Source organism: Vidua chalybeata, chromosome 6 (assembly GCF_026979565.1).
Source record: "Vidua chalybeata isolate OUT-0048 chromosome 6, bVidCha1 merged haplotype, whole genome shotgun sequence".
Classification (NCBI taxonomy): Eukaryota; Metazoa; Chordata; class Aves; order Passeriformes; family Viduidae; genus Vidua; species Vidua chalybeata.
In genome coordinates this window covers 15,429,967-15,452,858 of record NC_071535.1, presented here as the reverse complement: position 1 = coordinate 15,452,858, position 22,892 = coordinate 15,429,967, and the positions used below count along the sequence as shown (strand labels likewise).

Sequence of the window (22,892 nt, the reverse complement as noted above, 5' to 3'; positions counted from 1 at the left end):
ACACTTAATGCTGTTACTGCATTTCAGAGTAGAAATAGCCACAGGCCTAAGTGTACAGTGTCCTAAATTATGCAGGCTTAGGGGTTTCAGTAGTACCTGGAAACACAAGAGACTCTCTTAGCCCAGAGACTTCCTTGCAGGATGTCCATTTTCCCGTGGCTGCCATAGTAAACCACAAAGACCGTCACTTTGTGTTCATGTTTTGTATGCCTTCCCCTTACAGCTGAAATTTCTGCTATATGTCAGAAGAAGGTAAGATTCAGCCATTTGTGTGATGGGGCATGATTTGATGTCGTGTGCAATGTCATTCCATTACTGCGTAGTGTGTTCTTCTTTGTACCATTCCAAAACTTCACAATTTATCCATGAATGCATTTATTGGTGGATGGAAATAATTCAGCAGCAGCAGGTTTCTTTTTGTTAAAACTGATGATGTTGATTTGAGTTGTAGGTTTTAGTTTAAGTGGCAATTAGTAAAGCAATTCAATTATGCAATTGAGCTCTGTTTGTATTCTATAACTCTGCTTTATGAAGAGGATTGAACAAGAGATGAATTTTAAGTGTTTATATATCTTCTCATCTCCTTGGATTAATCCTAAATTGAGCAAAAATCATACTGTAAAATGTTATTTTAAAAATACGCGGACTGAAAATCTTCAGTGCTTGGCTCTGAAAAGGTTGCTGACAAAAAGAATCTGCTTGCAGTACATACCAGCTAATGTGTTTTGATAAGACTTTAAGAGCAAGGAATACAGTGGATAAGATATTCCAGTTCTCATGTGGTAAAGAAAGCTTTTCTGTTAGGCTGGATTACTAGGTGGCAGAAATTTCAGGTGCTTATTTCAAAGGCTTGTACAGTTTCCTGTGATAAGGCAGATCCTTACATAGCATAAACTGTGGCATGGTGGCACCATTTTTTTTGCACTCCTAAGGATCTACCTGTTGCTACCTGTAACCTAAAAAGACCTTCTGAAGCATAAGCAGGTGTTAAGAAAATTACTGTAAAATTTAGAGATTGCTCTGTCAGGAGGTTGAGGTTGATGATTTAAATGTCAGTTTGGTGTTTCAGAAGAGGAGCGACTGTGACATTTAAGTCCAGGCTCAGCATTTAGCCCTGAGCTTGTCTTTCTGGAAAGGTCAGTGATGTTTGGAGGTTGCACACAGTAGTGCTTAGACAAAATGATTTTGGAAATTGCCAACACTTGAGCCAGCTCCCTAGTGCTGGCTCTCATCCCTGTTTTCGGTTCCATTTCCTGATAACCTGTGGCCTGACAAACTCCTTTTTATTTTCCAGAACTGCAGCTCCCACGTCAGGAGAGCAGTTGTCACGTGCTTCTCGGCGGGCTGCTGCGGCCGCCACGGCAACAGGCCCGTGCGCTACTGCAAAAGGTGCCACTCCAACCACCACAGCGAGGTGGGGGCGGCCGCAGAAACCCACCTGTACCAGACCTCGCCGCCCCCCATCAACACCCGCGAGTGCGGGGCGGAGGAGCTCGTGTGCACGGTGGAAGCTGTCATCAGGTAATGTGAGCCATGGAGATGCGAGGCAGGATCAGGTTTTGGTGTCCGTATTGCCTGCAGACCTTGTGCAGGTGGATTTTAGGATCACCGGGATAATTTGAGAGCAGACACTGAACTTCTGCTGCTTTAGCGGAGAGTGGCTCAGGTGTGAGTGTTGTCCTGAGGAGGAAGTCAGCCTGGAATCCTAGGATTTGATGTTATTTTGTTTCAGGAAAGTGGTGACATCATATGGCTTAACATCTAGTTACTCTTGATTAAATACCTGTATCCACTGCAGGAAAGGTGCATTCACTGACCACAAGCTTGTTTTATAGCTTGCTGAAAGAAGCAGAGTTTCATGCAGAGCAGAGGGAGCATGAACTCAACCGAAGGCGGCAGATGGGCCTCTCCTCTTCCCATCACTCCCTGGACAACACAGACTTTGATAATAAAGATGATGACAAGCATGACCAACGCCTCCTGAGCCAGTTTGGAATATGGTTCTTGGTAAGAAATTCATGCTTTTTTCTCTCTTCTTAGTTGCCTCTCCTTTCCTTTCTGAAGTCTATTTTACCTCTATTTTTTTTCCTCACCTCTTGGCTTTAGTTGGAGACTTATTCTGATTTGTAAGCAAAAATTTGTCCTGTGATGCTGTCAGACTTGGAGATTTCATAACTAGTTTGGGTGGAGCTGCTGACTGCCTCTGAGTCTGCTAAAAAGTGTATAACAGAATTATTCACTCTCAGTTTTTTAGTTGACTTTCTATTTGCCATCAGCTTCTGTTCACAAGTGCCCCCTGGTGAGTGCCACTGTTTTAACTTTAAAAGGCTGTCCCCTAAAAATCTGTTTTTCACCTTCCAGCTTTCAACATGACTTCCTGGAAGCAGAGCTTTCTCTCTTACCTCTGAATAAGCTGGAGGTTTCTTAGTGGGATGCTGTTGATTCCTGCAGTCAGCTTGATCAAGTTGTGTCAGTCAGTGTACTCCATTCACCTGGTGTGGGCTGACAGAATGAAGCCCTGGGTTCTACCCCCACAGCATCTACCAGAGATTATTCCAAAACAGCAGGTCTGCTGCTAGCTAGGTCATGAGCAGGCCAGGCTGATCCTCAGAAACTGCATTCTGCAGTTCTCCTTAAGGAGAATTGTCTTTCTTAGGCTCTTTCCAAGCTGCCTTTCCTCTCAGGCTCTCTCTTCAGTCACCCAGTGACAGATGGGCACTAGCAGGACCCCTCATCCATTGTCTAAACAGAGACAGGATCTCTGGATGGCAGGGTGGTAGGTGTGGAGTTCTACAGTGCCAAAAGAGCTGCTCTGCAGTTTTAAGGAACTACATGAATAAACTTTATATTCTGCTGACATCTTGTGGGTTTTGTTGTTGAATGTTGTTTTAGAATTAAAGACACCTATGATTTTTATTGTGCCATGTGCATCTATTCTGTATCAAATGATGTTTTATAAAGACTGAAGGTCTATATTTCCAGAAGTAGAATTAAGTGCAAATAGAACAGGTTATGTTTCACTGTACATGCCTCATCCCTGACATTCAAAGTGTACTGTTCTGCGGTAGGGAGGAAGAACTCGCTGTCTCCATTCTATTCCTGTAAAATCTCTTGATCTCTCTGTAGTGGGTATTGACAGAAATGACCACACAGGTTGTGAGAAATCCTGGGTTGCTGTTTTCCTTCAGAAAATGACTATCTTTCATGCAGAAACTGGATAAGGGGTCAAGAGCTCCTTTTAAAAAGGCTGCCAGCTGATACTGCCTTTGAGTTAATGCTCAATTGAGCCAAGCATAAAGAAGCAAATGCCTGAACTTCAACCTGCAATTAAGTAGAAGACTGTGCTTGAATTGGCAAGAGGGTTGATAGCTGCCTCATCTCAAGAAAAATCATGGAGGAAAAACATTTTTAAAATGGGTTCTGGTTTCTCTGTCATTTCTTTCTCCAGATACAACACAAACATTCATGTGCTGTGAGGCAGTGGTCACCAGTTTCAGGTTGCCAAGTGCTGAGAGTGCAGCTTTCTCTAGGAAATGACAATGAATAGCTGATAGGTGGCTAAAGGAGCTTCTCAATTCTCCTGTTATCCATTCTTTGCATTCAGGGCAGCAACCTGACTTGAAACTTTGTCTCCTGTACCCAGATGGTACCAAGAGCTAAAATATCAGATAATTAAGGGCTTAGCAGTGTGCTGGCCTGTGAACTGGGGTAGAAACTTGGTCTCAGATCTGTGACAGCTTTACAGTCCAGGTATCATTTTAGAGAGTTTGGAGAAGGGGTGAAGAATGTTAAGCATTATGTGGGAATTTCAGAGGACTTAAAACTCATAATCATGCCCCAAATGAGGACAAAAATTCAAGATTGGATTTTTTTTTGCAAAGTAAAGATCATTTATTACATTAGGTAGGCATTTTCTTTCAGAATTTTTGAAGTTCTTGATTTGACTTGTCTTTTTATCTGGTACATCTTCTATATGTGTGTGTATGTATATCATCTATTTTACTAGATTTACAGTACCTTCTGAAATTAAAAGTAATTTTAAAGTTCAAACCAAAAACTTTGTCAAAGCACTCTATACTGATTTTTTTCAGTGTTGAAAGTAAAGAAAAAAAAATCAATGCCTGTTTTTTTTTTTTCCATTTTATTGCTATTTTCTGGTTATGAAATGTTTTGTCAATTGTCCTGTACTGACCTCTGCTTAAAACTGATAATCTCATTTGTCTCCTATGTAATCTGCATCCTCATAACTCTGAGAATATACAAAAGATAGTGGACAAAAAATTTCCCACCTTTAGTTCTAGAAATGAAAGTTGGTTTGTGTTTCTCTCTTCCAGGTGAGCCTTTGCACTCCCAGTGAGAATACACCCACAGAGAGTTTAGCAAGGCTGGTTAGCATGGTGTTCCAGTGGTTTCACTCTACAGCTTACATGATGGATGATGAAGTTGGTAGCCTGGTTGAAAAGCTGAAGCCCCAGTTTGTTACTAAGTGGCTGAAGACTGTTTGTGATGTCCGGTTTGATGTCATGGTTATGTGCCTCCTGCCTAAGCCAATGGAGTTTGCCAGGGTAAGAATGATTTACCTGAAGGCTCCCTTATTTGCTACAGAGATTAAGGTCATAAGTAAAATCACCTTTTCTTTCCCAGCTCTGACAAGACAAAGAAATCTCAGTAGTAGAGGGAGCAGTGGAATTTGGGAATTTTTCCTTTTAACAACATGTTTAGTTTTACTGTGTTAGAAAGTAGACATTATTTACACTGATGTGAAGACAGGTTGGAAGAATATTATAGGTATTGAAAAATACTGTACATTTTTGATAGCTGCACATTTTCATTATGCTGCTGAATTACCCAAACTTGTCTTTGTTAAAAAGTGTCATTTGCCTACTCCCAGATATAACCCTGTCCTTTAGTGATGTTTCTTTGCTCTTTGCATTCTTCATCTCTGCAGCTGTGAATTAAGGATTATGGAATCACACAGTTGTAACTGAAGGGAACTCTGGGAATACTGATGCTAACTTCAGAGGCCTAATTTGAGTGACTCAATTAAGATCCCTATGAGTGTGACATAGTTTGCCTTGTTGCTGATGGAGAGAGAGAGATTTACCTGGAAGGTTATCCAGGATGCCTAAGTGTAACCATTGATGCAACCTCTTCTAAAAAGAGTAACTTTTTCTGTCCATTAGTTATGAAGCAGAACTCACCACTTAGTCATGCTTTTGTATGACTTTCTTTTACTGAAAAATGTCCAGAGGACATGTTGGGCTTGTTTCCTGAAATTAAGTGGCTAGACTTGGAAGGGCCATGAAGACTTCATGGGTTGTATTATATCATCAGACATGGTGGGTTTTTCATGACATAGTGTATGGCATTTGCTGTACATGTACAGACCAGCATGGACATGTTTTACTCAGTAATCATTGCTGCTGGGAGGCTTGTAGATCAGCTGGGGCAATTTGAGAGGGGGATGAATGCTTTGAATGTTAGGAACTTTGCAAAAGAGACCATGGCTTTGAGGTTAAGGGGAGAAGGAAGGACTGAACCTCATGCTGTAGTCTCTTGCAGATTTTTTTCTTGGATCCAACCCTTCTTTTGAGTTTTGTTACCCCCTACTGCAATACTTAAGACTAGACCAAAAACTTGTCGGATTTGCAAGGATCCACTTGAACATGAAGACAAATAGCCATGAAATTAGCTGTGATGAATGAAGGAAAAATAGTTTGCTGGCTGAGATCACCAGTAATTGCTGCCAAAACAGCAGGCATCTCTAGAGCTATTAGTCAGGAACAGCAGATGTGAGCCGAGGTCAGTTAGAATAATTAATCTCTGTATGCCAATTACTTATGTACTTAGAAGCATATTTTTTTGCTTCCATCGCTGAGAACCTTTCTTCAAAAAACCCCTAAACAAGCACCCATGAAAGAACATTTTGTACAGACCAAGTCTTTTGAAGTAAAGACCCCGCACTGTAACAAGTTGCCCAGAGCAAAAAATTGATGGTGCAAGTTTGACCAAATAAAGCTGTGCCTTTTTGAGAATTATAAATAATAATACACTGAATCATGGCCTGGAAGCGAGCAACCTTCATTTAAGTCTTGGACAAGGCTTTTTTTGTGTGCTGTCAGTCAAATTAAAGAGGAAAAAAAAATGCAGCTCCATGGCTGAATTCTAAACTCTGCCTTGAAGTTATTAATGAGGACCTCCAAAAATTTCCTGGCTACAATACACTGAGCAAATCTGTGATACTGAGCAAATTACAGGGACTAGAAATGTTGTTCATCAGCATGATTTTTGGAAATCCTCACAGGTTGGTGGATACTGGGACAAATCATGTAGTGCTGTAACCCAATTAAAAGAAGGGCTGAATCGAATCCTGTGCTTGATTCCATACAACGTGATAAACCAGTCGGTGTGGGAGTGTATCATGCCAGAATGGTTGGAAGCCATAAGGACGGAAGTGCCCGATAACCAACTGAAAGAATTTCGGGAAGTGCTGAGGTATGTAGACATATGTGGGAATCATTCTGGTTTTGCATATGTTTGTTGAGGGTTTTAGCATTGTAAGATGGTGACAACTAATAAAAATGTGTGCAATAGGCAGTAGTGAGTGAATGCTTTGGATTTGTTTTTGTATCTTATATTTAGACTAAAGGATTTAAGCTTTGGGGAAGTTTTCATGCTCCCCATATCTTTGTGTCAAGAGCCAACTACAAGGATGCTTCTTTGATGTGAGCAAGGCATATTTTTAGTGTGCTTCCTGCAGCATGTTGGAAGGACCATCTTTCTCCTCCTGTCCAGTTGATGAGAAATGGCAGGGATTAGTAGAGCTGTATTTGCTTAGCTGATATCTTCCCCTATTGAGCAAAGAAAACACCAGAATAAGAATGATGGTAGAGTTGTAATTTTATGTCTGGTTTATGACTTTCATGGTAAAACTTTAAAACATTACCTCTTAACTGATGACAGGGCTCTGAAGCTGACTGTAAGTTCATATTTGTAGATATTGCTGTAAACTTTTTTTAATGCAAGCGTGGAATAATGGACTAGTGAGATGAGAAATTTTCCAATTTTTGCATTGGATGTTGAAAAATATATTGCTACCAAATGAAACTGGGCATAATGTGGTGTCAATTCTTCAGGTGCATCACCAAATTCAGAGATGGCCTTGTATAGTCAGGACAGGTGGTATCAGCAGCCTAGCTCAGCTCCCGTGGAGGGTGAGGCTGCAAGTAAGATTAGCTTCCTACCAGTTACATGTTCTATCTCACACAGTGTATGCCATACTAACTCAGTGATGCTACATTTTTATTCTATTTTTCAGCAAAATGTTTGACACTGAGCTTTGTCCTCTCCCTTTCTCCTTGGAGGAGATGTTTGGCTTTATTAGCTGTCGATTCACAGGGTATCCATCTTCTGTGCAAGAGCAGGCCTTGCTCTGGCTTCATGTAAGTGTCCTCACTTGACAAGTCATGCTGAAATAGTTTTGAAAAAGAATCTGATTTTCTGAATTTCATACACCCCTTCTGCCCTTTGCTTAGCTCCAATATAAGGATGGTTGGTAGACAGACCCTGCGTGTTGCTAACACATCATGAGCAATAACCTGGCAAGGTTATTGCTGGCAAGGTGGGGATCAGTCAAAGGTTGCACTCAGTAATCTTGGGCATCTTTTGTAACCTAAATGATTTTGTGATTCTTTAAAAATGGAAGCTTGGGAATTTCTCTAACCATTTTTAAGAAAATGTTTGTTGTCAATTGAGTCTTTAGGGCCATTCAGCTGGCTGAGTTTTTTACAGCATTACTTTTTAGTCTCCACGGAAATTGGTCTCTAGATTCCAAAATTAATTCCAGACTCCAGAAACAGCTGTAGTTGTTTCTGCATATGAAGAGCTGGATTAGACTAGCTCTGTACCCACCAAGCTTTCTGCTGCTCTTGCCCTTTTTGTTCTATATTTGCCCACAAAACTGGCATTCACCCAATGTTATAGGGAGACATGGAGCTACAGGGATAATCATGTCAGCTGAGGGCAATGAATTCAAAAAGGATATAAATTTTTCCACAGCACCTCAGAGTAATACCTGTACTTTTCATTATTGCTTCTTTCCTGCTGAGGGTTATTTTAATTAAGCCTCTACAAAGACCAATTTGCCTGACTGTAATTTCAAGTTTTTAGGTATACAGAGTATACCTTTTTATACTATACTTTTCAAGTAAAGCATGATTTTTTAGATTTTTCTTGAATTAATGACTCTTAATGACAAGTACAAATGAGTTTATATTTATCTGAGTGTTGGTGACATAACAGATTGGGAATATTCTCCAAATGATGTGCAATTAACAATCCTGTCACTATGTTGACACCTGTAGGCTACCATTCTGACCAGATTCTTAGACTAAAAAAAGGAATTCAGTTTTAAGGAATAATAAAAAAATAGTTATTTATTCAAGTATTGGTAATACTTCTGCTTTACAGAAATATTTTTATTGAATAACCTCACATCCCTGTGTATTTGGGCATAAAACTGATCTCAAGGTGCACCAAGTGGATGCCAGCAAATATTTTGAAAGTGCCTGTTTCATTTTGCCCTGATTCTAACAGAAATCTAAGCTTGCACCTCACTTCATTTAATCCCAAAATTAAATGCAGAGAACTTGCTGAACTGAGGATCATGTTACAAAAATGCATATAAAGTAGCTGGTGTTTGTGATCCACTTTGAAACTCATGCTTTCTTATTTCTTGTCTTTCCTTAGGTGTTGTCTGAACTAGACATTGTGGTTCCCCTTCAGTTACTAATCAGCATGTTTTCTGATGGAGTTAATTCTGTAAAAGAATTAGCAAATCAAAGAAAATCAAGAGTCAGTGAACTGGCAGGAAATCTTGCAGCTCGGAGGGTAAGTGTTATTTATCCTGCTTATTTTTTTTGCTTATAATAGTCTTCCTGATAGAGTCCACATGAAGAATTAAAAATCATCTTTCAATATGGCAGCATTTGATTGAAAACACTATACATTTTGAAAATGAAAGAAAATTGGCATGACTTCAGTTAATATTACTCTATCATATAAAAGTGTAAAGATAACACAGGCAGGAACTTGGTATTTTTTCCAAGCTGTTTTATTCTTTGCACCTTCTATTAATAACCATCAGGAACAAACTGTTATGGACAACTGGTCATCCAGAATGACCTTTTATATTCTGGTATGAATTTGGTGGGCCTGGGTGTGTTTTGAAAGGCTGAGGGAACAGAATTTATTTCTGGTTCCCTGCATTTTTTGTCCCGAACAGAAGAGATGCAGAGTTTGATCTAAAGTTGTCTGTCAAAGGCTTTTGGTCTGGAAGAAAACACATACAAATATGTAGGTACTACTCGTACTTGGTCTGATGTGACTTAACTTCCCAGTAGTTTGGATGAAGTGCTTCAAGGACACCAGGAACAAGGTTGCTTGAAAGACCTGATTCTTAAGATTTAAGGAACTACAGCATCTAGACAGTTGATGACTCCTTAGACATGGTCTGCCAGTCTTCTGATACAGCTCTGCAGAGAGCAGTGCCACACCTAGCCCATGATCACTTCTAAACTAAGCAGAAAAAATGATTAAACTTACTGTCTGGTCTTTCAGACCACAGCCTTAGTTAACAAAGTTCTCTTGAGGTGGGCTCCTTTATTAGCCTCCTGCTATTAAAGTCAGTGTCTGTGGATTATTGGAGATAATTATTGTCCGTGGAGAAGATCATTGTAACCTGATGGCTGCTTTACTGCCTGCATCAATTTGCAGTTTGGTTTTTGATGTTGAAATTCTCCTTAGTAGGAATAACATAATGGATGTCATGAGCCACTTAGCTTGAGAGAATGTATCATCTGGGCAGAATATGGTTCCTGTACTTCCATTGTATCTTATTGTTCAGTGGTGTTAATAAGGGACACCTCTATATTTTGCAAAAAAAGCTACACAAGGGAGTGGCAAGGCTGTCAGAGTTCTTGCTATTTTTGGCATTTTCTTATGGAATGAGATTGCTTAAATGTCTAACAGTCATTTGGACATGTTGAATTTTTTCTGTTTTCAGGTAAGCGTTGCTTCTGACCCTGGGCGCAGAGTTCAGCACAACATGCTGAGTCCTTTCCCAAGCCCCTTCCAGAGCCCATTTCGGAGTCCAATACGAAGTCCTTTTCACAGCCCTTTCAAGAATTTTGGACATCCTAGTGGAAAAACAATTGATTTTGAGTGTGAAGATGAGGAAATGAATCTTAATTGCTTCATTCTGATGTTTGATCTAATCCTGAAGCAGGTACTTGCAGAAGAAAAACATCCACATGGAAGGAACACTGAAGTTCTGTAGTCACTTTTGGCTCTCCTTTATTGATTATCTTTCTGCTGAGGGCCTGGCATGAAGTGCAAGGCATTTAAATCCCAGTACAGCTGCCATCTGTCTTTATAGAAATTATAGGTTCATGTCCAAAGAAGTTAGATACCTCCACATTCAGGTTAGATATTAACTTGACACTAGTAAAAGGAACTTTTCCTTGGAGCTTTGTTTATTTTTACAGACTAGAGGCAGAGATTTGTTGATAAGCTTAGGTTAGATACATAATTTTTGGATAGCAAAGTTTCTACAAAGTTTCTAAATCCAAGGACAAGTGTTTTGGATGACAGTCTCCAGGTAAAATTAATAGATTCTGTGCTTGAAATTGTCTATTTACTCTATCTGTTTGAGCTTGGGCAATTTAAAATTCTGAGTTACAGTTTATCTCAGATTCTTCCAAGTACTGTAATATAAAACTAGCAAAAATGTAGGAAGAGGCAGACAGTTTGTACTCTGCCTTTTAAATTAATAATCATTTTACTTTCTTTCAGATGGACCTCCAGGATGATGGTGTCACTTTGGGCTTAGAGAACAGCATCTCAAAAGATATAATATCCATCATAAACAATGTGTTTCAGGCACCCTGGGGTGGTTCTCACACCTGTCAGAAAGATGAAAAAGCAGTTGAATGTGGTCTGTGCCAGTCCAGCATTCTGTGTTACCAGCTGGGTTTTGAGCTGCTGGAACAGCTTGCTCCAAAGGAAGAAATCAGGCTTGTGGTAAGTAGAGCAGGAAAGGGTGTGTATTACTGGTGTGCTGAAACTCCTTCCCTATTCTCATTCCACTGTGCTCAAGGGAGCAAAGCTGCACTGACTTCTGGCATGAAGGATATGGGAAGGTTAAAGCAAAATGCCATTAAACTGTAACATTTCCTAAGTTTGGATTGATTCAAAGAACCCAGGGAAGATGGCAATATTCATCCTCCATGAACACTGAAGTGCTATTTCACTTTGGACGTGCATCACTCCGATCCTACTGTGTCTCAAAAAAAAAAAAGTAAAGTGTTCATACTTACCTTTTGTTAAAAGAAAGGAGTGGATACAAAATGATTAATGATTTTGAATGCATCAGTTGTCAAGTGAGCAAGGCTTAGTTGGAGCTTGACTGTTTGAAATGCTGAGCACTGTGGGAAAAATGATTTTACTTCACGTTGAGTATCCAACTTTGTCCAACCCAGATACGTACTCTCCAGTCACTTGTCATCATTAAAGTTCTTAGTAGCTTTGCAGAAGAATTGGACAATTTCCCGTGGTGGTGGTGGTCTGATGAATTTATTTTAAGCTGGATGTCTATTAAATGTAACTGTTCCATCTGGTAGTTGAGGAGAAGGCATCATTCCATTTATTCTGATGCTTATTCGCTGTGGCATGTTAGTAGCAGATCTTTATTAGCTTTTTTTCTTCCATGGAGGGAATAGTGATGCCTTTGTATGTAACAAATTTTCAGAATTTCATTTGATGTGTATGCTGGAAGTAGATATTATGCACATTGTATTCAATAACTTGTGCTAGAAAATCATCTTAGGCCCCTTCAGTACAGATTCTCATCTCAACTGAGAATTAGCGAGCAGTGCAGTCTTTTGGGTTGTGGGACACTTCCAGAAATTCACCCTGAAATTTACAACATAAATATCACAATGTCCTGAGCTGCTTGCCACAAGCAGAAGTAGCTCCAACCTGGAGTTTACATTTTTCAAGGTAAAAGTGGTCCTGCCCCTAAGCCTGTAATTCCACAGTAGTGCAGGAAACATCCTGCTCCTGTCTGTTACTCCTTTCAGGCAAGGATGACAAACTTGGTGAAGTATTGGCCCTTTGACTGAATCCACCTCAGCTCCAATATGCATATATAGTTTCTGTTAAATCAATGTCAGAAACACACCTTGTTTTGGTCAGTATTCATTTGCTAATGCAAAATATTAGATATGCAGGTGATTTGAGTGCATAAATGTACATGGAACTAAACAAAGTCTGCCTCATTTGAGCTCAGTTTGTCACACCAAATGTAGCTTAGTCAGCAGGATATGGCCTCATGTCTGTATGTAACATCAAGAAATGAATTTAACTTACTATATTCTTAAAGGAGCCCACAGATAACCTCGAGGACAGTCTTCTGTATACTAGACCTGAGTTTATTATAGGAACTGAAGGAGAAGAGGAAGACAAATCAGCACCAAAGCATGGAGAAAACCCAGGAAATCACACAGAAACCACAGAAAATGCTGGTAAGTAGAGGCTGAAAAGGTTATTGCAGTAAGGCTTTAAAAGAAATGCTTATACTAATATACAATACAAGCAGTCTTTCAAGTCCAGCAATGCACAGTCACTTTCTTAATCATGCATTTAATTCTTTCAACATATTAATTGAATAGGCATTCCACGCTATGCTGACTTTGCTGACTGCAGGATTAATGTGCCTAGAATTAATTTATCTCTCATCACCTTAACATTCTTTAGTTTCATTTTGAATTCATAGATAAAAGAATTTTAATATTGTCTGTAACTTACATTTTTAACAGCGATAAAGAATGACACAGAAAGGAAGTTTTGTTATCAGCAACTTCCAGTTACCTTGAAGCTCATATACACTATATTGCAGGTAACACCGATTGCTTGTTAGTTTAGTTTGTATTGTTGATGAAGTGGCGTCATTGTGTTGAGAGAGAAACATCTGTTTACACAGGAAATGTCAAGGTTTGAAGAACCAGACATTCTTTTTAACATGCTGAATTGTCTGAAGATCCTGTGTCTTCATGGGGAATGCCTGTATATAGCGAGAAAAGACCATCCTCAATTTCTCGCCTATATTCAAGATCACATGTTGATTGCAAGGTGGGTTGTTATAGCACGTTTTGTCTTCATACTTCATTAGTTCTCCAGGTACACATTTTCTGTTAGTGTCAAAGAATTTGCAAGTTTGCTATGGAAAATTAACAAGAGTGGTAGAGAAGTGTAGAAAGATTAAGAAACCTGTATAAAAGTTATTGCACAGGCTAATCAAGATGTAAATGAAGTCAAGGTAACCCTGCATTGTCCATCATGGCTACTCCATTGTGAACCACCTCCTTTGCAATGAGTCAGAGTCTCTTATTTTCAATAATACCATTACCTGAGACTGATGTATCTTCCTGGAATCTACAAAATAGAATAAAGGATGTTGTGAAGGCAGGCACACAGTTTATAGGGCCTTAGCATTAAAGCTGAGACAACAATAGTATTTCACCTTATTTTTGTGAGGGACAGGAAGTTTATTCACTTAGAGTGAATTGGGTAGAAATTCTGTACATTTTAAGATTCTCTTTGGAGAAAGGGACTTCTACAGAAATCTAGCTGAGTAAACATCAGCATATGATCTTCTGTTTGTTGGCACTTAACAGCTGCTCTGTATCAATTTCACGGAGCATCTCCCAAGACTTAGGGTTTTAGCAGCCTAGAGAATCTGTCCTGAATCTATGCCAGCAAATTGTGAATATCCAACTTCTTAGTTATTTGTGGATGCACATGATTTTTGGTGTCAAGACAGTTCATTTGGTTTATGTGGTGTAGCTGGTCATGCTTGAAACTCCTAATTCGTAGCATAGACTGTGTTCCATGGCAGTTGTCTTGAAGTAGTCAAACTCTTTCAAAATGAAATATTTCAAAGTGAGGAATATTTAAACCTGGATTTTCAATAAAAAATGCTGTAGCTGAAGATTTGCAAGTAGCTCTGTTTTCCTGCTCTGTTTTTACTACAATCCACTCCGTAGTGTTCACATAAATGCCCAGCGTGTCTCATAGAGATGTTCATGCAAAGTTTTTTACATTTAGAAGAAAGGATATCAAGGGAGTGTCTTTATAAGAAGGCTTGCTCTTTTTTTTGTCTTGCCAGCTTATGGGGAGTTGTAAAGTCTGAATTCTCTCAGCTTTCTTCCCTGGCAGTCCCACTTCTTCTTCATGCACTTTCGCTTCCTCATGGAGCTGACATTTTCTGGACAATCATAAACAGCAATTTCAACAGTAAAGACTGGAAGATGAGATTTGAAGCAGGTAGGCCTGAGAAATGTACTCTGTTTTCTCTTTGTTTCTTCTCTGAAGAAGTAGAACTTTCTCTGCAGTAACTGAGGAGACATATAATAGATGATGATCTTTTTGCTGCTTGGGAGAGTTTTGGCGATAGTTCAGTGCTAAACTGTGGCACAACAGTGTGCAGTATAATAAAGGAGAAGATGAGACATTTTGGATAATAAAAATCAAAATTATAACTATTTCTGGCTATTTTTCATGGTTTCTTTTTCAGCTGTGCTTATTTCTAGGAAATGTGTATTAATCAGTATATAAACCATTGCCTAAATGTATGTGCCTCTTCTCTCGCTGCTACAGTTGAGAAAGTGGCTGTGTTGTGCAGATTTTTGGATATTCACTCTGTGACAAAAAACCACCTACTGAAGTACTCTTTGGCTCATGCATTCTGCTGTTTCCTGACTGCTGTGGAAGATGTCAACCCAGCAGTGGCTACAAGAGCTGGACTATTGCTTGACACCATAAAGAGGCCAGCTTTACAGGTGGGTGCGCTACATGGGAAAAAATACATTCCACTGGGAAACTGGCTTTTCACCTGGAGTTCAGAGGTACAGCATCACAGTCACTGCTAATACTTCTTTAGGCAAGCATGAATGGTCTTGGTGCTTCACATATACATGGAATGATACTGCCCTATCCCAACTCAGAATCATGAAAAAAAAAATTTTTAAGATCGAATCCAACTGTAAATACTTTGACTGCAAAGAATTATTATGTTTGAACCGCTGTTGTAGAAAACTGTAAATGTTTTTTTGATTATTTGAAAATAATTTGGTATTTTTCCAATAAAAAAGTAAATTTCTAAGTCTTATGAGACCCTGCTGAGCTCACAGTGACAAAATATATTTGAGCAAAACCAAACATGGTCTTGATCTTTTCAAGATTTACTTAGACATGTAATTTTATGAATGTGAGAGAACCTGCCAGTCAGGATTCACATAATTAAATCGAAACAGATAACTAAGTGAGAAAAGCAAGATAAAAAAATAAATCTCATAGAACAATTCAGTTCTAGTTCTGTGGAGAAGAGAATGAATATGTATTTTAAAGAGTTCAGGGTTACTGCCTACAAAAAGCTGTTAATATTTGCTAGTTTAATTCCATTTGGTACCTTTTCAAAATAGTTTCCAGAGAACTTGAGTTCAATGACACTGTTACTGAACTTGGGTTCAATGAGAACAGTATACTACACTTTCATATTCAATATGTGGGCTTTCTTATCAAACTTAAATCTTGACAGTCCAGACAAAATTCTAGTGCAGATAATGTACAGAGGAATTTTCAGGCAAAGTGTCTCTGATACTGTTCACAATGTAATCTTTTTTCCCTTGTTTAGCCACGGTGATTCATTCCTCTGTAATTAAGGGCGTGATCCAGTTACCTAAATGTAATGTTTTTCTCAGATGGGGAGTGTGAGCAAAGCACTTTGATACTGTGTACCAAATATGCAGGAGGATAGAACTTTGCCTCTACCTTTGTATTACTCAAAATATTAGAAAATTCTATATTCAAAATATGATGCTTATTTATCTCTTTACTTACCTTACTCTTTCTCTGATATCAGTAGCATTGGTTCTGATTTAAAGGACTTGGTAGAAAAAAGGAGCTAAACCTTGATCCTGCACTAACTGACAGAAGAAGTTATAAGCTTTGACCTCCTTTTATTTAAAAAATCCTTAAGATATCCCATATCTCAATTATGTGGTTTTTTTTTTCCATCTATAGGGTCTCTGCCTCTGCCTTGATTTCCAGTTTGACACAGTTGTCAAGGATAGGCCCACAATTCTTAGTAAGCTTTTGCTACTTCATTTTCTAAAAGCAGATATCCCAGCTTTGAGCTGGGAGTTCTTTGTGAATCGCTTTGAGACCCTGTCTTTGGAGGCACAGCTTCATCTGGACTGCAACAAAGAATTTCCTTTCCCAACAAGTAAGCATAATTCAAATCAATCTGATCACTTCTTACCAGCTTCTGGAATTTTAGCTGCTTGCAAGAGTCTGAGAGAGTTGCAGGTCTCGTGTGTATAAATTCTATGAAATTAAGTTGTCTTTCAGGCCAAAATTATATAAATTGAAGTAAGCATTTTTTACTTCCTGAATGTAGGTTATTCTGTTGTCCCTTTGGGTGTTGTGTTTTGCTCTCACTAGGATGTGATTGCCAGCCTTGGTTGAATTGTGGTCTGGTTCTATGATCACCTGCAACCCGCATTAACCCACTTGTTCTACTGTAGAAGTTCTAATGCTGTCACATTTGCTATTCTTCAAGTCCCAGATCATGCCCAGCCCTGTCCTGTGGTGGTCTGTGCAAAGTCAGCCCTAGGAGTTGTTTGACCCTCAAAAAAGCCCCAGTGTGTGGGGCACAGCATAAGAGACACATGGACTCCTAGAGCCAGTGCTCAGTTAACTATTTTTGCAGTGACAAATGTTTTTAAATGTTTGTCCTGTTCATACTTGGTTTCTTAATGAGAAGCCAGATCTTCCTTTCACTAGAGAGGCACTAAAAATTAATTAATGCATAATTTTTTAGAATGCTGAATAATTGAAAACTTCCTAACCCAAGTGGTGGCCTATGAGTCAGATCTATTTCCATCTGGTTTTCCTGGAGGAGATGGGAACAGCTGTTTGAACAGTGCATGTTCCCTCAGCAGCCTAATGCTTCCTTCTACCTTTGCATGGAGCCCAGTGCCTAAAAAAGTATAGGTGCTGCAACTGCTCCACAGGAGAGGGGTGGAACTGCAAAGATATTTTCTTCTCCATATGTGAGTAGCTTGACCCAGTGCTGAGAGCTGCTGCTGTGGCCTGAGGAGGGAGTCTTGGCACTAGTTTCTAACACCTCTGGCTGCAAATGTAAGGCAATATCTTTAAATAGGAATATTTTGGAGTGATTTAAATTAAGCTGAAGAAAATGTTTAGATTTCTTTTTAACCTTTCTCTTTGCCATTTCAAATAGATAGATGATGCCGAGGATGGACTCACTGACTTCAGTCACTCAGATGATTAAACTCAAAGGGTTCCAGTGCACTATAGATTTGAGTGTGGAAAAGTATTGGTGATCCCATTAAGACATGCAGTGATATTGCTGATAACACCACTGTAACTCCATAATCAACACTCACAGGTTTTTTGAGTTCAAAATCAGGACGGTAGGTGCAGGCAGAACAGGAGGTTAGTAAGGCAAAACTAGAGGCCATGGTTAGGTACGAGTACACTAATTGTGATCCATACTTGTGAGATTTCTGCCCTTTTAAATAGGGAGCACCTCATATTCTCTTAGCCTGAAATTCAGTTTTTGGCTTCAAGAATCTGTTTTTAACCAAGAAACAGCATAATTTTTTTAACACAGTTATGCCTTTTGGGGGTTTATGGTTTTCAGAATGAGAGCATGCAAATGAGTACCTTGCAGATGGACCCCGTGGGCCCATTTGAAACTTTCTTGGCTCAAGTGGGACCCGGGGCCCAGTTGCGTTTGGCACTTGGCAGCAGTAGGAGCTCCTCGTGCTGTGGAATGAATCCTAACTTGGTCCGTTGCATTTGCAAAGCTATCACTGCTGTCCGGACAAACGTGGCCAACCTCAGTGATGCGGCAATGTGGAAGATCAAGAGGGCTCGTTTCGCGCGCAACCGTCAGAAGAGCGTGCGCTCCCTGAGGGACAGCGTCAAGGGACCCGCCGAGTCCAAGAGAGCGCTCTCCCTTCCAGAAACCTTAACCACCAAAATTCGTTGAGTACCTATTTATGTTTTTGTGACACACCTCTGTCTTCTCCCCACGGATCGTATCCCATCGTTGGGTACACGTTGGAGTTGTCAATATTTGTCCAATTGGTTTCTGACTGCTTTGGGCATTACTCAGATAATGACAAGTTAATGAGTTTGACAAAGAAACAAATTGTGTCTAGATGTGTCTGTTTAAAAGGCCAGAATAAAATGCTCCAAGACTAGTTTGTCTTTTCTGGATCTTAATTTTTATTTGCTGCTACTATGCAGTAGTTTTGTCTTAAATAGAAACAGATTTTACAGAAAAAATCCTCTATTACTAATATATTTATTAAATATAACTATTAATCAGTGCATGCAGCATATGCTAGATGTCTTAAAAACAGCTGCTAATGTCTCAAATGAGTTTTTGAATACATTCAGCATTCTGTTGTTAAGGAAACAATGTCCATGCAACACATCCTTCCTGCGGGCTTCTACAGGAGGACCTAGGTGCTGGAAAGCCATAGGATTGTATGGAGTGCCATGCAGATACCTTTCCAAGCAGAGATGAAGCTTGGCCGTTCTCATTTAGAGAATTTTGCAAACACAGATTAGTCTTTATATTCGAATTGGACCTCTCGCATTGCTCTTACCCATATAATGGGACCTGATAAGACTTTTGAACCTGGGTGCTGTGAACTATTAACTTAAAAGGTAATTTTCTTTCCAATACTGCAATATATATTCTTTCCAACACAGTCCCCCTGAATATTTTGGAATTCTTAGGTAATCATTCATGACCAATTACTGATGCTGCACAGAGACTCCTGTGTGCTGACTCTTGTACCTGCAAAATTAAATGATGGAGAAAATTACAGTTATAGAGCATGGTGCACAAAATCTGTAGGGTACACAAGTGACATGTTCCAAGCAGTTACACTCACTGCCTGACAACAGTGCATGAGTAAACGAACATAAATGTGCTAGCACTGAATATATGCTAAGTGTAAGATATCAATGCTGCCTTATTAAACAGAGCTGCTCCTGTTTTTTTTTCTAAAGCTGTGAGCTTGACCAGACATGAGCAGTCTGCACCAGCACTTGGAGGAACACCAGAGCAAACACCAGGTGGGTGTGACAAAGGAGGTGTGTTTTGATGGAACAGGAAAAGGAAGGCTCTAACTCTGACTTTCTTGCTGAATCATGAGATAAACTTACACAAGATGGAAGTTGTCTAAACGGCAGACTGAATCACATCTCAGCACGGTTCCAAAAAGTGTAAATTGAAGCTTTGCTCTCAGTCTGTACTGAAAGCTGCCTCCAGTTGTAAATAAGACTTTGGAGTCAGTCAGCTATGCCAGCAGTGCCTCACCCTCCTGTGTTTGATTGCCCACAAGTAAATATTTGCTAGACTGGCCCCATGGGTCACCTGTTTCGAGTCAGATGTTTGAGTCTTTCAGGCTTTAAAGACAGCAGACAGAATGTTTTTCCGGTCAGTACTGTATATTAATTGCACTTATCTCCTCTGCATGCTTATAGATATCTCAAGTCCCTTATTTTGTATTTACTGACATTTTCTGAGGATGTCACCCTTGTGTCAGGCTTCTGTAGAATAGGTAGCACAGCAGGATCCAAGTGATCTCTTAATAATTGTGGCTACCGATAGTTATTGCTCTGAATGCTGTGTAGACTGATAATTTGGAAGTGAAAAGATGTCAGATTCAGATCTTTTCATGTTCTGTCTTCAGGGCTTGGAATACGTCCAACACACACAAATTCCTAATCAAAATATATCAACTTATTTGATGATCAGCTGAAAGGAAGATACCTTGTCACTGTGGGAACTGACTAAGCTGTGAAATGAAATAGGGGAGTTTCTGAATTATCAGGATATAGCCCTGCTGTGCTAGCCCAGTGAGAGCTGGAAATAAACTAGTTCCTTATAGAACATACGTGTGGGTTGTCAGAGGCTTACAGAGGGAACAAGTGACATCATGATGCAATAAACAAGTATATCAGTGGATGATTGTTCTTCATTTAATGGCACCAACCACCTGCGAAGTACTGGGCTTACAGGAATTCGTTGCATAAGAACTGTCAGTCTCACAGTAGGCATTGTTACACATTGTGGTTTTCTTAGATTGGTATTTTGGTATTTCTATACTTTGCTTTCCAATCTTAGGTAGTTCATCACCTAAGCTTAAAACAAAGTTTCTACAAAAAATGTATATATAAAATGTTTCATGTAGCTAGTAACTGCTGATCTCAAGAAAATTCTGATAATATGATTCAGAATATGACAGATTATTTGGAAACTGGAAGACTAATTACTGTCCCTTTTCTCCTGCTCAATATTTATTATTTCTTCCTAAAAGCTTGTATGTTTGTAAAAAAAAAAAAAAAAGATGTTTGTTTCAGTTTTTAATGCTGCACTGGCAGTATTGAGCATATGTGTTTCAGCTAAGGAACTGACTGACTCCTAAATGGAGGATGTACATCTGTTGTAGAAAAACATGTATTTTATACATAGCCCTTGCCTGAACCAGTTTTCATGCTCATCTGTTCTTTCTAGATCTAAAACAGGCATCCTTGCACAGTCCAAATGCAAGCTGAATTCAGTGTGCATTCTGTATGGATTAAACACCAGGATCATGTATTTGTTCTTTTGTCCTCTGCAGTATCCTGAAGAGTCAGTGAGAGAGTTTCATTGATAGGGATCACAGTTGGGATGATGAAGCATGATGTAATTCTGATCTGCTGTTTTATGTTACATTGTGATATACCTTAAAGTAATTTGGAGGTAAAGGGGTCTGATATAAAGCACACATGAATAAAGAGATGAATCTAGATTGAATTCAGGTGTGGAGGCTGTATATATTACCTGGCTGTGTGTTTGGTGATGTGAGAAGGTTTTGATGAGGGTTGGGGAGGATATGTTTGTGTATGTATATACCTTGTATAGGTACATACAAATGCACATGAATTTTAAGGGATAAAAGTTACCCTAGCCACTGTAAAGACAGAGCTGTCTTGGTTTTGCATTCCAAGCTTGGATTTAAACAGCCACATGTGATAACATGTACCCTGTATCGTGTGTTGATGAAATGAATGTTTAGTTCAGGCTTGATATAACCTAAGACTCATTCCAGACAGCAGCAGAAGTTTTCCAGACTCTGAAGATCCATTGATTAAACTGGATTGTACAGTTTTTGTAGTTTTAAACAAGTAGTTTGCCATTGCTGGTTTTTTGCAGGTTCCTACATCAGAAATAAAAATGGAATTAATGACATTGTATAGTCTTGACCCTTAGCAGAGCTGTGACATACAAATCAGAGTTCAAACAAAGCTCTGTTCACTCTATCCTGCTGTATAGTTTTCCTTGAGGGTAAAGTATGAGAAATGAGATCTTTAATACATCAGAAAGTGTAGTAATATTTCTGGAAAAGTAAAATGTCAGGAGAAGTCCTGGGAAGTATCTGTTAGCTAGAGTTATGAAACACTTTTGAAATAGAACATTTTATCACTGAGCTTCTAAATTATATTTTTCAGCAAGTGAAAATAAAATGGTTTAATCTTTTCAGATTAATTACTCTTTGAATTCTATTTGGAGAACCAGTATTTATTTAGAGCCCAATGATATTTTCATTAATTTCATCTTATCTCCTTCTTTATTTTATTGAAAATATCACAACATGTTCTAGAGATGAAAATAAATGGGGCTGAATAATACAGTCAGATATCATCGTTATGAAAATTGTGTCTTTATTATATAATTCCATGGAAAATTTTAACCTGGGTGTAATATTATGTAAGAATAAAAGATTATTTCTCAGTTTATGTCCACGAAGCTAAGATTACTTTTTGTGTACATTTTTGAAGTACTTCTGAGAATGGTTTTGCTTTATTTCTGATTCTAATTATTTCAGAATTCATTGTTTTCTTTTTTGTATCTGCAAATCTTGGTCCAGCAAAAGCTTGGATAGAGAATTTCCATTTTGAAGGAGGGTTTTTAAGTAAAAAAATCCCAGTGAAAACTGTCTAGAACAAAAAATATTGTGTAACATAAAGTTCATGATTTCTTCTAACCTAAATAAGACCAATAAAGGAAAGTTATTCTTAATAGAAGTAGATCTGAAAATTCCTACTCCCTGCATAGTTTTAATTTTTACCTGTATAGAAATGACAACCATCTCCCATGCTTTGTAAAACAGCTCAATAAATCTCTGTTCACTCATGATTAAAAAAGCAACATACTTCGTAATTTTTAAAAATAATTTTAGACATAGCAGTTTTTCTTGTGAAGAACCTAAGACAGATGGTGTCTGAGCAAAGGAGTCCTTTGTCAGAATAGCATATCACATTGAGAATATGGGTAAATTAGAATATTAAAATAACACTATTTATTTACAAGTTATTTGTAGTACTACAATTTATTTAAGGGAAATACAGATTCATGCTAATAGGGGAAGTCTTCATTCTTTGTTTAATCATTATTTGGTACAATTTTACATATTTCCTACCCTTGCCATTTTGTACATTTTCCACTGGCAAAGACTGATGTCTGTTCTCGTTTACTGAGAAAAGACTGATAGCCATACCAGATGAGAATTTGGTGGCAGTGGGATTTGATGGATGTGGAAGAATAATAATGTTCAATTTGGCAGAAATGCACTGGGATGGGAAATAAGGTGCTCCACGCAGTATGGGAAAGCTGAGAAACGGAGTTGAGTGTACACAGTAGGTATTTCTGTGCTGTTGGACCTGAGGCAACAATGTCCTCAGAA

At 38.8% G+C, this 22,892-nt stretch overlaps 1 protein-coding gene across 3 annotated transcripts in view; it reads left to right on the top strand.

Annotated features, from left to right (window-relative positions):
• Nucleotides 1–22,892, top strand: part of UNC79 (unc-79 homolog, NALCN channel complex subunit) — a 106,024-nt gene that overhangs the window by 25,614 nt on the left and 57,518 nt on the right. For 2 of the 3 annotated variants that reach the window (XM_053946412.1, XM_053946413.1), the window contains 16 exons: nucleotides 224–252; nucleotides 1,295–1,521; nucleotides 1,836–2,007; nucleotides 4,335–4,565; nucleotides 6,305–6,495; nucleotides 7,319–7,442; nucleotides 8,749–8,889; nucleotides 10,064–10,285; nucleotides 10,852–11,079; nucleotides 12,440–12,581; nucleotides 12,876–12,955; nucleotides 13,040–13,188; nucleotides 14,225–14,382; nucleotides 14,716–14,897; nucleotides 16,141–16,342; nucleotides 17,952–18,131. In XM_053946412.1, coding sequence (XP_053802387.1) covers nucleotides 224–252; nucleotides 1,295–1,521; nucleotides 1,836–2,007; nucleotides 4,335–4,565; nucleotides 6,305–6,495; nucleotides 7,319–7,442; nucleotides 8,749–8,889; nucleotides 10,064–10,285; nucleotides 10,852–11,079; nucleotides 12,440–12,581; nucleotides 12,876–12,955; nucleotides 13,040–13,188; nucleotides 14,225–14,382; nucleotides 14,716–14,897; nucleotides 16,141–16,342; nucleotides 17,952–18,131 — 2,658 coding nt within the window. Of the gene's footprint in view, nucleotides 1–223; nucleotides 253–1,294; nucleotides 1,522–1,835; nucleotides 2,008–4,334; nucleotides 4,566–6,304; nucleotides 6,496–7,318; nucleotides 7,443–8,748; nucleotides 8,890–10,063; nucleotides 10,286–10,851; nucleotides 11,080–12,439; nucleotides 12,582–12,875; nucleotides 12,956–13,039; nucleotides 13,189–14,224; nucleotides 14,383–14,715; nucleotides 14,898–16,140; nucleotides 16,343–17,951; nucleotides 18,132–19,170; nucleotides 19,237–22,892 lie in introns of all 3 variants that reach the window. The other variant, XM_053946411.1, reaches the window with a different exon arrangement.